This window comes from Porites lutea, chromosome 6 (assembly GCF_958299795.1).
Source record: "Porites lutea chromosome 6, jaPorLute2.1, whole genome shotgun sequence".
NCBI lineage: Eukaryota > Metazoa > Cnidaria > Anthozoa > Scleractinia > Poritidae > Porites > Porites lutea.
In genome coordinates, this window is record NC_133206.1 from 8,387,366 (window position 1) to 8,399,484 (window position 12,119).

The following is a 12,119-nucleotide window of genomic DNA, read 5'->3' on the forward strand; positions in this document are numbered from 1 at the left end:
AGTGATGTGTAGTGATGGATATTAATATGTAGTGATGGACTGTGGTGTGTAGTGATGGATAGTGATGTGTAGTGATGGATAGTGATGTGTAGTGATGGACAGTGATGTGTAGTAATGGACAGTGATGTGAAGTGATGGATATTGATGTGTAGTGATGGATAGTGATGTGTAGTGATTGGTAGTGATGGATAGTGATGTGTAGTGATGGGTAGTGATGTGCAATGATGGATAGTGATGGGTAGTGATGGATACTGATGGGTAGTGATGTGTAATGATGGGTAGTGATGGATAGTGATGGATAGTGATGGGTAGTGATGTGCAATTATGGGTGGTGATGTTTAGTGATGGGTAGTGGTGGACAGTGATGTGTAGTGATGGATAGTGATGTGTAGTGATGGATAGTGATGGGTAGTGATGTGTAATGATGGGTAGTGATGTGTAATGATGGGTAGTGATGTGTAGTGATGTGTAGTGATGGGTAGTGATGGATAGTGATGTGTAGTGATGGGTAGTGATGGATAATGATGTGTAATAATGGTTAGTGATGTGTAGTGATGTGTAGTGATGGGTGGTGATGAGAATAGACTGCGAGCAGTTCCTCTTCAGTCAGTCAAGTCTAAGCTTGGCAGAACTGGAGAGAGCGAATTGGCCGAGAGGGAAACTGGAGAGAGGCGCCTCCTCCCCAGCTTCCCCTCGGCTTTCGCTCGCTTCGCTCGATTTTCTCGCTCGCGCTTTCCTCGCTCGCGTGACCATCCTAAGGGACTGCTCGCAGTCTGTGATGAGTAGTGATGTGTAGTGATATGTAGTGATATGTAGTGATATGTAGTGATGGACAGTGATAGGTGGTGATGGGTAGGATGCATAGTTATGTTGAGTGAGACATAGTTACATGTTACATGAAGATATTTTAAGCGGATTTTTTGTATTCGTGTAGGAGAACACGGATTTATGACCGTTGAGGCTTACCAAACCCAACTCTTGTAATCAATGACCACGTCCACAAGATACCCATTTAAAGGGTAAAAATATGAGTTTTACTGGAAAGATGTTTAGAATTTTAACCAAGAGAATTTTAACTCGTTAATTTAAAAAAAAGGCGGGTTATTGAGCATTTTGGTTCAAAATAGGCCAAAAGGTACCAAAAAAGTGCTAGATTTCAGAAAAGTTGCTAGAAGTTGCTCTCTGACAAAAAAGTTGCTGAAAATCCTAAAAGTTGCTACAAAGTTGCCGAGCAGAATCTGGAAAGGGCTACCCTCGATCCCACCCTCGGGATCTTCTCCAATCATTCGACTCACTGCACTGCAGCAGTTCTTATGAATGCACAGTAGACCTTCAGGCCATTTGCCTAAAAATTGAAGAGAAAATCCTCCTTGGGTTTGCACTCAGCCTCGTTTAAAAAGTGCCAGGTTACCAGTGCTGCTGAAAAAGCCAGGTTACCAAGAAAGCTCCGCAAGCCGGTGAGTTTACAAGCATGACGTAAGGTATTCCAGCTGGACATCGTGTGCTAATTCATTGTCTTTTTCTCTAACACTTGCCATATTCTGGCAGGATGACAGTTGAAGATCTTCCTGAAAAGCTGCTTAAAGTCAAGGGAAGAAGTCCACTGCGGCAAAATTACGACAATACTTACGTTAACGACATGGCGTCCACGTCGAGGACAGTGACAGACTCGTCACTCAAAAGTAAGCTAGAGTAATGCCTGCCTCGCAAATCGATACTTTGAGAGAAACTCCTTTAACTATAGCTTTTCCGTGGGAAATACTCGGTGGTATACGCCCTTCACCACGTAAATCTGAATGTTTTTTTTTAAAAACCATGTGAAACCAATATTCAACACCTTGATAATCACAGTTGTAGTGAAAATGTGTGAAAGACTTTCTTCAGTACTTCTCGATTTGCCCATTTGTCTAATCGAACATTCACGAGAAACTTTAAACGTATTAAAGTTTAAATACTTTATTTTAACTTAACTTAAACGTATTAGTATTAAAATAACAAGTGGATACATCCTTATCGATCCTTAAATAGGCATGATCGTAGCCTGACATTAGAAAAAAAAAATTCGAGAAAAAAATACTAAATTACATATGTTGCTGGTGACTGGTTTTTTGTTTAAGTACAAATTCTGGAAAAAAAGGTCTTATCGTTTTTTTAACCAACATGGCTGCCTTGTTGTGTGGCTGCAAACCACTGCTTTGAGTCAACTGTAGAGATCATAAAACTGTGAAAGGTTTGAACCCAGGAATCATTTCAAAAGTAGGTTGAGTTTGATCGTCCGGGTGAATGTAGTCCTGAATAGGACTGTTGTTGTTGACAGTGACTGACGTTTCGACAACCTTTGCGGTAGTCATCTTCAGAGTCAAAGTGAGTTGTATCACGTCAGTTGATGGTATTATACTCTGGTTATTGATCTGATTGACCAATCAGATCAATAACCAGAGTATAATACCAGGAAATGAATAGTGGAAACAAATGAGAATTCAAATTTTGATCTTAGGGTTTAAAGAGTTAAAGGTAAACAACAATGAAAGAAAAAGAGATAAGAGTAGATTCTTGGTACTTACACACATCATGTCCTTGGTTTATTTATTGATTAAGTGTAATGTGATGTATTTGCAAAGATCTTTTCATTCCTGGGTTAACTTTTTTAATCACATACAACTCTTGTCTGTTTTCTTTAGAGTCAAGGACAACAGCACAGCAAGCTGAAAGTGACACTGGACCCTTTGTTGTATTAGGTCTTATCTTTGTAGCATCTCTTGTGGCAATGGCATTTGTTTATTGGAGCTTTCCTAATCTTAGCCTGTAAGTTTCTTTAGAACTTCTTTGTAAGTTTAACAGTAAGTTTTCAAAACTGTTAATGGATATGTGTTCTATAAGAGGAAATGTAATATATATTTTTTTGTGGAAACCATTTGAATTTGCTTGACAAAATGTATGCAAGGGCCCCTCTGACATTTTGCCAATTTAAAAAGGGAAAAATAAAGCTTTCCCTTCCCCATCCCCTCCACCCAATGTTGTGCTGCTGTTTGAGCTACCTGTATGTAGAAAATGACAAATGCCCCAGCTTTGAATGGAGGAGAGGGTTTTTGGATTGTTTTGTTCTCTGAAGATACCACATTTGAACAAAATGTCCCTGCAGTTTTGTTGCTGATTGTAGCCTCAAAAGGTTTTCTTTTTCAACGTAACAATACAATTCACATTAAAAGAGGATCTTCCATTTAAGACCAGAAAAAGTTTTAATAGAAAGTACAATCACATTGTCACTGAGAGATACATGTAACCTGATGAAGGGAATCCCTGTTTCTTCAATTATTTAAATATATTCATCACTTTGAGAAGTAAAGTCAACAATCCTGCCAGCAAAGCCCCTGACTTAGTAGGGAGCTTGAGCAACAATGACAGTGACAGCAACAAAAACGTCCACTTAAAGAGTGAATTTGTGCTATCCCAAACTTTATCACGCTTATTACATCTTGTTCAATTCGTCAAATGTTGGCATTTTTTTCTAGTGGAGTTGAATTCTAAAGGACTGTGTCAAAGTATAGGAAAAGAAAAAGAAAGTAACTTTTGTTGTCTGTTCACGTCCTCCAGTAAACATGAGATTAGGCATTTTTGCACCGTAGTCATGAAGTGACGGCAAAGAAATATACAAAAAAGCGTGATGCGCATGCATAGTTGTTGTTTTGCTTATCAAATCTATTGGTTTTTGGCCATTCTCATCACCGTCGTCATCGCTGTCTTCATTGCTTAAGCTCCTCATTGAGTAAGATTGAAGTCCCTCTGCTTACAGGGTGATGCATAAAAATCTAATTAAGTTGATTTTTTAGGGAAGACAAGGACGCAGTAAAACTGCCAAGGAATATGGAAGATGCCAAAGGCCTGGGGAGAGCCTTGTCTCATTACACTAATGATTACTTCACTCAAGTTCTTGTAGGATTTGTTGTTATATATATTTTGTATCCTTTTGATTGTAATGCACTAACTGTTATGTTCACATTGTCATACGTTTTACTTGGAAATTACATTTTTACCAGCCAAAAAGGATGATAAAATACAAGTACTAATTTATTATTATTGTATGTAGGTTGCAAAAATAATCCCCTTGCAAGGATCCCAGTTGTTTGTTAATCTTATAACCACCATTTAGTTTTCATGGTAGGAAATCGAAGTGAAAAGACCAAAAGACAAAAGCGATTGTCCAGAACAGAAAAATTGTAATGTCTAAATATTCAAATTAAGATGCTTTTGAGTAATAATGAGCCATTTGCATGACGACGTCATTTTCCTACTGTGTCTAGAATCCTTCCGGGTTTCGCTTTCTCATGCAAATTAGTGCTTTTGTTATTTAAACCTTGCTGGGATTAACAAATTTAAGTATGAAAGGAAACCCGGAAAGGATTCCTGGTCTTAGTAGTAAAATGACACCGTCGTGCAAATGGCCTATTATATTGAGATATATATATAACAACAAACTTGTTTTAATTAACTCATGTGGTTAAAAAGTCTTAACTTCTTTTTGATAGCTTACAAACATTTGCAATTCCTGGATCAATTTTTCTCAGTATTTTATCAGGATTCTTGTTCCCTTTTCCCTTAGCACTATTTCTTGTCTGTCTGGTGAGTAAATAGTATTATAGCATAACAACAGTAAACTAGTTCTCTGATTGGTCCATTTCCTCTTTGCTTCTGATTCCATCTGATAAAAGCTAACACCCAGTCTTTGTAGTAGGTGTCAATACATTTGTGTGTGTAATATCATTAAATTTCCAATGTAGTGAAGTTACTCAAGAATTTTTTCCGATAATCATTATAATTGCAAGAAAGTTTGCATGACATTAGCTCAGAAACTCAAAAACATGAAACACACGTTCAATGCACATGAATATTCATTCTTCTAAGTACCATATTTGGAAAACAAAACTCTGCATGTGCAGCACACTGTTTTTCCACATTTCTTTGTCAATACTGCACGACTATGGTGTGAAACTTCCTAATTTCATGTTTCATGAAGGAGGTGAACATGAGAAAACTATTTCATGTCTCTTTTTCAGAATGTAGTGTTTTAGAATTCATCTCCAGAAACATGCGCCAACATTAATTGACAAATTGAATGAGTTGGAATAAGAGCAAAGAAGTTTGAAGCAACCCAAATTTACTTTTTGTATGATTTTATGTTTTTGTAACTGTCGCCGTTGTAGTTGCCAAAACTCCATATTTTTTAAGTGGGAGGGGAACTTGGAGTAAAATGATGTCATGTGTGCAAAGTTTGACAAAGACAAAGAGAACATATGAGAATTACACGTTTCAACCCCTTATGAGTTTCTGATTAGCTATGATAGTTTTTTTTTTTTTTTGATTAAAAAAAGTATTACAAGCTACCTTGACCAATTTAGCCAAAAACAATAAATTAAAATGTCTATTAATGTATAATAAAAACTTAAATTATACTTATTTATACATGCATTCACATCATTGGAGACAGAAGGCCAGGTTATCAGGGAACGAAAACCAGTTCCAGATAAGTTCAGAAGTATTTGAATTCCATGCTTCTTTTTGACCAGAAATTTTTTCTGTTTTAGTGAGAGTGCAGAGAACCCAGGAGCTCTCCCAGTTTTGTTAAAACTATGGGTGCAACAAAGTGTGCCAGGCATCATTCAATCCCATATAACTGACCCTGAATCTCAGAGAATGAACAAAGTGCTACAGTCAAATCTGTAAATAACAGCCCTGTCTATAGAGGTCACCCTGTATATTACGGTCACTGGACAACTTCCCAAAATTTTCATTTGCCTTATATTTTCTGAAAAGTTGACCTGTATTTAGTGGTCACCCTGTATATTACAGTCTATTGGCATTTCCCAAGGGTGACTGATGTACACAGGTTTGACTGTGACAACAAACCATATTAAGTATTTTAATTGTTCATACTCTAGCTTCAGATCAGCCTGATTGACTATTCATCTGGCCTCAGTTGTTCAAAAGATGGATATGTGCTATCTCTATCCAGTGGATAACATAACTGATTTTCTTAATACAAATCCACTGGATAGCAATTTATACGGTGGATAGTGCTATCCAACTTTTGAACAATTACTGGGGCCTGATACGCAACTGTCACTTTGTTTTTAGTGTTCCAGTGTAGGTGCATCGTTCTGCTATTTATTATTCTACTTGGTTGGTCGTCAGTTAGTGCAACGTTACTTGCCAGAGAGAGTTAATCAGTGGCAGGAGCAGGTACTATTACTGATATTAATATTAATATTAGTGTTTTATTTCTTTATCATTAATAGGCCCTCTCTGAGGTAACTGTTGGCGCAAGAGCTTTGTTTTTTGAACTATTATAATTTAGTAAAATTCAACTAGTGGTCTATTATCAATGCTGCATTCTGATTGGTTGACCTACTACTAGGCTATATGTTATAGCCCCCTAGTAGCGAAAAGCACGGGCTTTTTGGCAGCAAAAAGGATTAAAGTCTAGCTTTTAACTAGATAAAATTTTTTTTATTCTCGATATTTTTGACCAACTAGTTGGATTTTACTAAAACAATTATTATTCCTCTCGCCCTCATGGCCTCTGAGTCAATAGCACATTCGGCATTCAGCCTCAGTCAATAGCCCATTCGGCCTTCGGCCTCAGTCAACAGCCCATTTGGCCTTCAGCCTCATGGGCTATTGACTCAGAGCCAATTCAGGCTTGAGGAATAATTGTTAAATATACAGTTGAACCACCATTTGCAACCACTTCTCACAAAGTGACCATTGTTTTTAAACTCTTGAAAGTTGATGTGGTCTCTTTGTGCACTGTATGTGCTATGCCGGTCATGGTATATGAAGAACTTTTAGTGACAGCATGGAACTACACGTATATGTAACTTGGAAATTGCATGCAATAAATTCTTTGCCAAAAAGAAGATGTGTCTGGACCTTATCCTAGAGAGACCACCTGTGGTTTGATTCTTTTAAGCGACCACCCCCATAAACAACAACTAAATCTTCACAGTTTGGGTGGTCGTTTACGAGCAGTTTGACTGTACAATCATCACCACCTTTGACCTTAAAAAGTCACTCTAGCTACAGATGTATGGTCTCAAAATATCTAGGATGGAATATTTACTGCTACAATCAGGGACAAAAATAGTTGACACACTTGTTTAAAACGGGTGCTTTTAACAAACATTTAATTCATTTATTATTTCATTCCTTTTAAACGCCGTAAATCCCCCGAACCCCCGAATCATTGTTGTATGAAAAAAAAAAAAACACTTGAGGGTCCAAAATTCAACATTGATTTTGGGGGGAAGGGGTTGGGGTAGATAGGGGAAGGGGACAAGTATATCCACTATGCAAAAAGGGGCCATTTTACGGAAGTGTGTCAACACTTTTGTCCCTCATTGTAGCTTCATTTTCACACAATGTTGATTTAAGACAAACCTCTTGAATCCAGGGATTCTGAATAAGAATTTATTAGTAAACCCACAAAAGGCTTTATTAAGTGGGTTAACTGCCTCTAACCTCGAGTCAGAGAATTACCCAATTTTTTCTCGTTAAAGCATTATTTTATACTCTCTAGCATTTAAATTATTTGAAGTGCTATGTGTTGGTGCTATTATTTTGAAAATATAATTTTTATATTTCTTTCTTACAGGTCTCCCACCACCGAGACAACCTCTTGAGCTATATAATATTTTTGCGTATCACTCCATTTCTTCCCAACTGGTTTATTAACATCACCTCACCAGTTATAGGAGTTCCACTTTTACCATTTTTCATTGGCACATTTGTAGGTAAGTATGTTAAATAAAAACGTCAGGCAGTTTACATGTAAATCATCCAACTAGTGCAACAAGAAAGAAGTGTGAGAAATGGAGTTTACATCTTCACTGTATTCTGAAGAATATTTTTGCTTAATGATTGTGATGATAATTTGACTTAAATTAACACAATTTTTTTAAATCCGCATTTATTTCCCATAATATTAATTATAATTGTACCGTAAATTGAATTGCGAACATCAAGATTTGAACTTATGATCTCCCAAACACTGGCCATTTACTAGATTTGAATTATAATACTTATACAGTAGTCTATTACTGTACTTTTGAAGTGTCACCCATAGATTACTGTTTTGTTTCATGTTTATTACCTGACCAACCCAATCTTGTAGAACATATTAAAAATGGTTATCTCTTTTTCAACTATCACTTGTTAAGCACAGCATTTGATGAATCAGCATTGCAGTAGCAAAACTTTTATGATGAGCTATTTGTAATTATTGTTCTAGAAATTTAACACTTGACACTTTAATAATAATATTTATTCATTTTTTGTTTCCATTTCATCAGGAGTGGCTCCACCATCATTTGGTTTTATCAGTGCAGGGGTTGAGTTGCATGTACTGACAACTACAGGAGATGTAATGTCTTTCAAGTCTGTCATGACTGTTATAGTCTGTGCCATACTATCACTATTTCCAGTCATTTTTAAGAGACAATTGAAGGCGAAGATAGAATAATTATCACTAGAAAAGATTTAAATATTAGTTTAGGCTTTATAGTGAAACAGGTGGGTCAGGATTGAAACGTATTGTAATAAAATAATCATTAATATGGGTCACAAGTGAAAGTTTTTCAACAGTTGCATTGGTAAAATCTGGAAAACAGGTGATATGGTAACGAAAAATTATGTACTGCTGATCAAAAAGTAGCCTGCGTAGCATGGCAGTTTTCTCGGGTTTCTTGTTGCTCCCACCCCAATCGCCTCACAGTTTCACTGCCCTCACCCACGTTTCTGACCAAAAGTGTTATACTATGCAGGCTAATACAAAAGTTAAGCATGTATTTAAAAACGCTATTTATTGTCTACACATGTATTGTTTTTGTTTTCCGAGGCAAGATTTTATAAGGAAGTACTGCAAAATTAATATTTGGTTTAGATGATCTAGGTTTTAGTTCATTTATATAAATTGTACTAGAGGTAGTATTACTGATGAAAACAAGCTTGCAGTTGGCTTTGTGTAAGAGTTATTTCAAAATACAACACTGTAAGTACATTTGCTAGGCAGATTGCCATTCCAGTTTGAAAACTTATCCATTTTTGTTTTTGCCTTATATTTATTCATGGATAAGGTTTCCATATAGAATAAAATTTCGTGTCAGATTGTGATTCAATTTTTTCGTTGGCGTGGAAAATTTGTATCAGTTATTGCTTCTTTTTCTGCTGTATTATTACCGTTGGTGACACAAATCATGTGTATTTCTCAGAGCGATGACATCAAAATAGTGTGAGGCAGAAGCTGGAAAAAGAAAATGTAGCGTTGTTGAGAAACGTTTTGGGTGTCAAGACGTCAACAATTGCTGATGTTCAATAAAACAATTCAGTTCCACTATACAATATACTAATCTCTATTTGTCAGAGTAATACAGTCCATTAACTTAACTTAACTTTATTATTTCATCGCTCATATAGTACAAACTCAGTAAAGCCAAAGCCGGGGGCTTATACGGCCTGTGGTCAGACTGACAAATTATTTTATAGAGAAATGAAGACTGTAGGCTAAACTACAAAACTAAAACAAGATACAAAACGGAAATTAAACAAGTTTACACGCATGCAGTCCTATAACAGAGACGGAACTAGTGACAAATAAACTAACAATAAACTATGAGAATCCTGCGCTAGTTCAATTCAGGCTTAACAAGTGAAGTTTTAGTTTCTTTTTAAAGTTAGTAGTGGTAAGGCTGTCACGGACAGTCAAGGGGATATCGTTCCAAATAGTCGAGGCTTGAGAACTAATCGCAAATTGATACCTGAGGGATATTTTATGTAAGTTGAAACGAGAACGAGTTAGATAATAATGAAAATCACGATTAAAGCCGAGAAGCGAGGAAAGAGGGGCAGGTAAAAGGCGATTTAAGTGTGAGAATACAGAACAAGATCCATCCTCCATGTGCGACCAGCTATCCAAAACCCTACCGTTGGAACCTCTCGTAAACGACCAACTCCTGTATTTTTATCGCGACCATTTTTGGGGGCTGATGGTTTATAATTTTCTATGGTTTTTAACTTCTTGTAAGCGACCACTTGACGCCTTGTCTGATTTCTCCATTCCTTGTGTGTACTATACCACTTAGAATATAGGAAGAACTTTTAATGAAAACATGGACGTGCACATATCCTAACTTAGAAATCACACGCAATAAATTATTTTTCATAAATTAGATGTGTCAGGACAACTTCTCAGAAGAGACCCCTTGTGGTTCTTTTCTTGTAAGCGACCACCAAGACTATGTGAGTCCCCTGTGAAAACAAATATGATAGCATACTAGAAATTATAGACTGCTCCTCACCCAGGTAGCTTAAGCGAGAATTTTACATGTTATAAACGTGAAGAAAGAATATGAGTCAAAATGGTTTTAGATCTAGATGTAATATGAAAAGAAATACTATTTGGACCAATAAAACTGAAAAAACGGCTAGCCGTTATTTTAACGAAACTTTTCTTTCTTTTGTTTCCTTTCTTTTTGGACACTTTTAGTGTTGAAGCAGCAACTACCCTAGCGTTAGCCTGTGAACAGGCCACCCTACCGTTATCATTAGTATATTAAAATTGTCGGAAGTGTGAGCAAACGTCATTACTGAAGAGGGAATGACGCAAGAATAAGGCCCAGAAGGGTCCCCCAAGGGCCTTGGAGGAACCGAAGCGGTACATCTAACTCCCAGGAGAGGGGGCACTCCCATGTTTGGACTAAACGGTTATGTGGCGTTGAACAGGGTATGGTCTACAAGGGATTGAGTCTTACGTAATTTTACACTGAAGTGTCTTGAATAGTTTTGACCTTACGCCTTTAAAAGTCTGTAGAGGTTCTACATTTGTGGAACCAAGAAAAACTTCCAGGATCATCCCAGTTTTTAAAAACATACTTTACTCCCTATATGCGAAACGAAATGTGATCATGGCCGTAAGTAAGGTCTCTTGTCTTAAACAGGGTAGCGAAAGGACTTATTGTCTTACGACGGTCTTAAGCAAGGTCTAGGTTTGAACGCCTTGGCGGTACCCCTTCAACCCCAACTGCCCCTGACCACCTCCCCCCCACCCCCCTCGGACTCAACCCTGCCTTGGCTTATTATCTCCATGTGAGTGCACTGGCAAGAACGTTTGAAGAAGCCTTCCTTTGGCATTTCTGTAAAAAAAACTGTGGTAGAAGTTTATTCTAACTGATGACGATACTTGTCAAAGTAATAAAACTTACGTTCACACTTTAAGGTTATTTTTGGCTACAAAGAGGAAAGATACTTTGCCTCAAAAGAGAACCAAGGCATGCGGTACTGAACTTGTGAATAAGACCTTTAGAAATATGACGAAAAACATGCTAAATATATATACTTACCCACCCTTGATCTGTTCTGTTAAATTGAGCTGTTTTATCTCCGTTATTATATATTGGACCGCTAAAGCCAAGGAATTCATCCTTCAAGTCAAGAAGGGATGAATTTCTTGGTTTCAGCGGTAAGCACAGCTTTGAGTTCAATTAGCCCTGCAATGCTGAAGACCAAGTATCGCAGCAAAGTTCGGTACACAATGACCTGAGATCAGGCTCTATTTTCGTTTCGCTGAAAGTAACGGGCAAAAGGTTAAACGGTAGCTCTGCAAACTGAACCGTCAGTTTATTCCACAAAATGGTTTTTTTAAGATGCCCCCGTGAGATTTTGTGCGAAGCGCGTGAGCCTCATGAAATTTTGCTAGTCTCATTCTCTCCAGGATTTGCTTTTTGGTCCGTGACGGCCTTGCCTAAAAAGTATACGGGTTGTCTTGTAGTCTGATTTCTGAGTTAAAGAAACTAATTTCAACGTTTCACATTCTTCTTCAGGGCATTTACATTTTGTAATGAATAAGATTAAGCTTACCTTTTCATCAAGGACCACATTGACTGCTGTAGTCAGTTCTACTTCCTGGGTTGGCTACATTGCGGCATACAAACTATAATAGCTTATAGGCCACAAAATAACCAAACCAGCGAGTGGCAAAAAACTATGTTGCTGCTGTGTTTTGCATTGTAAGAAACTTTTAGACCACCTCTATCTACGTCATCTAACCGTCATAATCACAATCGCAGAGC

The 12,119-nt window shown here is 37.3% G+C and overlaps 1 protein-coding gene across 2 annotated transcripts; it reads left to right on the forward strand.

Moving 5' to 3' along the window:
* Positions 1–1,443: 1,443 nt before the first annotated feature.
* On the forward strand, positions 1,444–9,165 carry LOC140941663 (transmembrane protein 41B-like). 2 transcript variants are annotated; one of them, XM_073390678.1, is made up of 8 exons: positions 1,444–1,457; positions 1,549–1,682; positions 2,682–2,805; positions 3,831–3,959; positions 4,527–4,620; positions 6,133–6,237; positions 7,649–7,787; positions 8,346–9,165. In XM_073390678.1, exons 2-8 carry the CDS (start codon positions 1,550–1,552, stop codon positions 8,513–8,515), a joined length of 894 nt encoding a protein of 297 aa, XP_073246779.1. In that variant the 5' UTR covers positions 1,444–1,457; position 1,549; the 3' UTR covers positions 8,516–9,165. The 2 variants fall into 2 exon arrangements, with proteins under 2 accessions (XP_073246779.1, XP_073246780.1); XM_073390679.1 differs by having other exon boundaries at positions 1,453–1,481.
* Positions 9,166–12,119: the final 2,954 nt, after the last annotated feature.

Excerpts from the sequence above, each read along its gene's own strand:
- LOC140941663 (XM_073390678.1), top strand. The coding sequence starts at position 1,550 with ATGACAGTTGAAGATCTTCCTGAAAAGCTGCTTAAAGTCAAGGGAAGA. Across the intron at positions 1,683-2,681 it reads GACAGACTCGTCACTCAAAA|AGTCAAGGACAACAGCACAG; the intron begins GTAAGCTAGAGT and ends TGTTTTCTTTAG. Across the intron at positions 6,238-7,648 it reads TTAATCAGTGGCAGGAGCAG|GTCTCCCACCACCGAGACAA; the intron begins GTACTATTACTG and ends TCTTTCTTACAG.